General features: G+C 35.1%; 1 protein-coding gene across 1 annotated transcript in view; it reads right to left on the bottom strand.

Annotated features, from left to right (window-relative positions):
* PRUNE2 (prune homolog 2) overlaps window positions 1-6019 on the bottom strand; it is an 83725-nt gene that overhangs the window by 10185 nt on the left and 67521 nt on the right. Inside the window, exons 10-11 of the mRNA XM_023521953.1 lie at window positions 5206-5304; window positions 2121-2156 (exon numbers count right to left, since the gene is read on the bottom strand). Of these exons, the coding sequence (XP_023377721.1) occupies window positions 2121-2156; window positions 5206-5304 (135 nt within the window). The remainder of the gene's footprint in view (window positions 1-2120; window positions 2157-5205; window positions 5305-6019) is intronic.

Genomic DNA, 6019 nt, shown 5'->3' with positions numbered 1-6019 from the left:
TTTCTTTATTGGGGAATCTCATAAATGCTAAAGGAGTACATTACACCAACATTCAGCCCCTAAATTCCAAATATCACCCTCATTTCCACAACTTCTTATTTTTCACAGTTGAGTTAGAGACTAAGAAGATTCTGTTAGAGTAAAAATTAATATATTTTTGAGTATTGTTAGTCTAATAATTAGAACAGTTATCTTGAAAGAAAACTAGAGGATAGGAAAATACTCTAATGCTAAACTTTCTAAAGCAAAAAGCTTTCCTTGATTTTTTTAACCCCAAAGGTCCACACTATAGGCAAATAATTCTACAGAATACCTTCAATAAAAATGGGTCATAGAAAAAAATATCTAAATGGATCGTTTTCATGAAGAATTGACATTTACATCTATGCAAAAAAAAATTTTACTAATTTGGATCTTATTTATTCAGAAATTGTAACTGTTTGCATATTGTCCAGACTTTCTGCTTTTGCGACATCTATTAAAATGGGAACTGGTTATAAAAATTAAGTGTAAGCAACATTTGAAATGGAGAGAAAGCTCAAAATAGCAAACCAAATAGTATTTGTCTACATTTAACATATAGTGTCAGAAAAATTATTGTAACTTGGAAATAAAAGAAGGAAATTACTGGATATTCTTTCAAAGCAGTGCATTCTAGTGATGGACTATTTATAACTCTGTAGGGTCAGAGGTTAACTTTTAGATTTTTGTTGACCAGAGATGCAATTAATTTCTGTCCAGTGCAAAAGAGAACCCTAAGGTTGCAGTTTATTGCTTTGCTGAACGTTAATCAGTGTTGTATCTAAACGAATAATCTTGTCCTAACATTCCTTTATAAATTGTCTTTGATATCTAGCTTTTCAAATGCTCCTTGAACTGGTTTTAACACCTACTGGTTTCTTCATTAAATAATTAGTTGAATAAAACCATTGGTATTCATTTTATATTTGCATTAAAGTTATGATTTTGCCTTTTTAAAAATTATACTTGAACAACAGTGAGCACTTTTTTTATTCATCCAGATAGCTTAGAAGTTGTTAATTAAGCAATATTTCCAAGTCACTAAATTAAATGTTTTTAAAAATCTTGGAAAATCATGAAATTGATTCTACAAAAACACCCCAAATTTAAACTTGCCATCATTTCTCTCCACTAGTATGAATTAGTGAGGTTTTGTTGCCTTGATATATCTAATGACCATCTGGATGTCATACTCTATATGTTATATATATATTATATGTGTGTATGTGAGTGTGTATGTGTATGTGTGTGTGACTATGCTATGTTCTTTTGCTGTGATGCCTAAAATTACATGTACATTTTTTAAAAAGTTAAACAGTAACAAACTCATTCCTCAAGATAATCAAGATCATGGGGGAAAATAAACTGTACTGAAATAACTGAAATTGGGTCTATCACAGGACAAAGGGAACTTTTAAAGTGCAGCATTATCATCAGGATGCGGGAATACAACACCAGCATGCAGGCTCCCAATTCATTACTGAAATGCAAGCCAACACCACGCCAGCTGCTGAACGAAAACCAAATCTTACTTAGCTGCTTCTGATGCTTCCCTCAGTTCTTCATCCAGTCTGCATGAGCAAAAATTATCAGTGTGGGGGAAAAAAAAAAAAAAGAAGCAAGCAGAGCGTGAGAGAGTCACCCAGCAAAGCAGAGCCAAACATAAGTGAGTGTATGGGCTTTTAAAAACCATCCTCTGAAGCACTGAGAGACACTCCTTCAATTAAATATGGTGTCATTTCTTCCCATTCAGTGTTTATGTATGTTTACTTTGCAAGTTCCTTCATAAAAGTTGCAAGGAGATCAGAAACATGCTGGCTGAATACAGCTGAAAACATCCATATCAGTCTGTCAGATACAGTTAAAGTTAGCTTGCAGCCTGGGCCAAGTCAGGGATGTATCTGGTTTAATAGGCTTCAGTTGCAAATCAGGTTGACCTCAACAGCTTTATGCACAAGACAAAGATGGAGAATGCTATACACATGGGACTGATACAATGACTCCTTGCTCTGGAAGCATGTTGAGGTCACCCACAAGTAAGACACAGGTATACACACACACAGGGAGTCCAGTGTGAATTGTAGATCAGGATATTTTACCTCACACTTCTCTTATAAGATCTCTCTTCATCGTACCTTACGAGATAAAAAACGAATGCAGTGAGGAAAACAAGCCAACAGATGAAAAAAATGACAGGTAAATGTTTTAAAGAACAGTCAAAACATGAGAGGAAAAGCCTATCCAAATAATAATCAAATTGCCTTTTGGGAGAAATGTTATTTTCATTAGACATAATCAATGACTTAGAATTTATAATTAAATACAGCCAATTCTCATTATTTGCAGATACTGTGTTTTCAAATTCGTCTGCTTGCTAAACTTTATTTGTAACCCCCAAATCAATACCTGTGGCACTTTCATGGTCACTTCCAGACATTCGTAGAGTGGCAAAAAATTTGATTCACTCAGCTGAGCTTAAACAAAACAAGGCTCTACCTTTTCGCTTTAGCTTTCATACTGTAAGCAAGTGTCCTTTTTGCACTCTATTTAGTGCCATGTTCTTCCTTTTTATCTTTCTTTTTTTTTAATTTTTTGGTATTTTGCCATTTAAAATGGCCCTCAACATAGTGCTGGCTAGTGATCCTAAGCACAAGAAGGCTGTGATGTGCCTTACGGAGAATATACATATGTTAGATAAGCTTTGTTTAGGAGGAGTTATAGTGTTATTATCTGTCAGTTCAATATTAATGAATCAACTATAAATATATATACACATATACATATATACATATATACAGATATATGTATACGTACACACACACACACACACACACACACACACACACACACACACATATATACCAAATAAAGTATCTTTAAACACAGAAATACACATAACACAAGGTTATATATTAATTGGTTGACGAAAATGTTGTGACCAGAGTCTCTCAAGAATCTAACCCTGTCCCTAGGAATGACATCAGTATTCACTGTTTGGTGTTCTATAACATTGCCGCTGCAAATATCAAGAATTGACTGTAATCAGTGATTATAAATCTGATTCCGGGTTGGGCAAGCTTTTCTTTCATTTAAGCCCTTTGACAACAGGCTCCATCCCAGCTGAATGCTGATCTTAGGTTTGGCTGAGATCCAATCCTCTGAACGTTATTCAGTAATAGGAAGGAGCTACAGCTTTCATCAATTTCAAAATGGTATAACATGAAAATGAGGCAATGAGGGCCAGTAACACGAATGGCAGAAAGGACGACCAGAGGAGATGGATTACGGAAGACGGGTGATAACATGGATACACGAGGAGGACATGTACGGTTGTAAATTTCTTCCTCCAGAAGAAAATCTTTCCAAATGGAACCATTTCTCCTGAAGTAACTTTTCCTAAATGGAGCCCTTGAAAACTGGTGTGTGTAGATAAATGAAAACTGCACTGGGCGCATTTAACTTTTCAATTAAACTTTCCCATATGATAGTGAATCTCTAAAAGCAACATGGTTATAATAACTAACATTCTGGATTGCTAATTTCCTGCCAGTAGGCTTTCTGAATGCTTTATGTACCTTGTTCTCATTCAGTCCTCAGGACCATTCCATGAATTGTACCTTACTTCTCTATTATGCTTGATGCTAAAGCTGAGATTCAGAGAGTTTTAATAAGTTGCTTGAAGTCTCTGAGGCATTGAAAGGAAGGAGGAAAGGTTCATATCGAATGCTGAGCCTCCAAAGTCCATTCTCTTCTCTTTTTCCAACAGCCACTCCATGAAAGCATTACTATTTTTAACTAGTGTGGACAATGCTCATTTCCACTTGCAAAGAAAATGTTCTTGTCATCTTTTGCAAAGAGAGACATTATTATAGGAGGTGGGGGCTCCAGTACTTTTTTTATTTAAAGAGTAGGAGTGTTTTGGAAATGGGTGCATTTTTTTGAAGGAGCAGGCCAGAGCTGTGAGGTGTCCTGGTTGTAAGAACCCTATGAAGCTAATGAAGATTATAGCCACTGCTAGGATCTTATGAACACTCTGCTTGATTCAGCTGAGCCAGCTGGCTTCTCTAAGCCCAATCAGTAGCCTGGGTTCATGCCTGATAATGGGATGTAGGGAAACCAAATGCATCTACTCCTGATCTTTGACTTTAGGTAAAAACTTTAAAGGAGGTTAAGGAAATTACTAGAAAAGGACATGGGAATTTTGGTATCAGGCTGACTCAGATTTGATTCTGGTTCTGTCTTTTCCTTGTTCTTATTTATAGTTTGCATAAGCAACTTTTCTTTACTAAGTTATCTTCCCACAGCTGTAAGTGATATAAAGAGAGCACTTCTATGAACGGCATAGAACAGATACCCACTAACTCAGAGTCGTCTTCTTCCAGTTTCTGTGCCTTCTTTTTTTTAAAGGAAGAACCCTTTTTGGGGGGCCCAAAATGAACCAGCCAATTTCGAAAAAAAAGGGGGTATTCTTGTCTGTTTTCTTTGAGCTGATGGTTACCTTCCTCTCAATTCTAATCAAATAAAAAACTAGTGAGTCAGACACAGTGAGAAAAAAACATGATCCACGGAAAACAATGATTCTTTGCAACAATAAACCAAATAGGAGTGTTTACTCTCCAGTATCTGTGTTTTTAAATTCCAGCTCCAAGTGTTAACTTCTACTCTTATTTTTGTTAGGATAATCCTGCGACCTAACTCTAGTTAACTTCTACTCTTATTTTTGTAGGATAATCCTGCGACCTTCCGTATCATACTGTTACATTACCCTGTGCTGATTAAGAAAACATTCTTAACTGTGCAACCCACCACTCTGCCTTATTTTTCACCTGAAGTGAGCCATGAGAAAAAGGATTTAGAAGAAAACAGAGAAAGGGTAAATTTTTTCTCTTTTCCTGGGTCATGCGGATAAATTACTTTACATGAAGCAATGAAGAAATCCAAGCTATGCTCACATCCTATGGTGTCTGTGTGGAGTGGGAGACACAAGTAATAGATGTACTGATTAATGTTAAATTTATGCTTTCTCCAAAATGGTAGTAAAAAAACATTTAGTAGAGAACAATTAATATTTGTTTTAAACATAAGATAAGGCCATTTCTCCACTATTTAAGAAATGGATTATTTTCCAATCTCCTCCAAACGTTCAATATTTCTTACCAAATCTTCGAAACTATCAGGACTTACTTGATAATGCTCTCTGGAATATGAATGCAATCCATTGGGATCAGCCCACTGAGTTCCGATAAGCTATTGACATACTTAATTTTACTGCTGAACTTTGAACTAAAAAAAAGAAGAAAAGAAAAAATATATCATTACTCATTCCTTCATCCCTCCTAAGGCCATTGCCTCTTCTTGAAAATTCTGGTATACTTAATACCTTGCCTCAGCACTCTTACTAAGAAGAAAGGCTACATTATTCGAGTAGTTATGTCCCAGACATCGTTTTACGTGGTTTATATATATTAACTCATTTATTTCTTATTAGAGGTAGGCACTATTATTATTCTCTTTTTAAAGATTAGGAAACTGAGACACAAGGAGTTAAGAACTTATCAAAGCCTAGATTTAAACTTTTTCCACACTCTTGACCATGCAGCACATGGCCTCCCAGTGGTTTCCAGCACTCTACGTTACCACTGGTTTATGGTTTCTTTGACTTTGTTTATTTGTTTTTAACAAACAAAAATCTTGTCATTAGTTCTTTTGGAAAAACAAAAGTTACCATTTTTAAAAGTGTATATGAACTTATTTTCCTCTTTAGTTTTAGTTTTATTTTAAATAGTTTAAAAACTTTTTTTTGTAAAGTTCATTCCAGATGAACCAATGTTCAAAAACTGTTCCAATGAATGGATTCGAATTACAAATAATTTTTATCTAAATGTTATTATTTTAGATGTATGTAAATGCATAGAAAATAGCTTGAAAGGAGACCACTGAAACGAATAAAGAAATCTGCCTCTGGGTAAGGGAGTTAGAAACAGGAATTGGTAGTTGT

Source organism: Pteropus vampyrus, unplaced genomic scaffold, assembly GCF_000151845.1.
Source record: "Pteropus vampyrus isolate Shadow unplaced genomic scaffold, Pvam_2.0 Scaffold324, whole genome shotgun sequence".
Lineage (NCBI taxonomy): Eukaryota > Metazoa > Chordata > Mammalia > Chiroptera > Pteropodidae > Pteropus > Pteropus vampyrus.
Note: the sequence above shows the minus strand (reverse complement) of the source record. Positions and strands in the feature narration are given on the sequence as shown.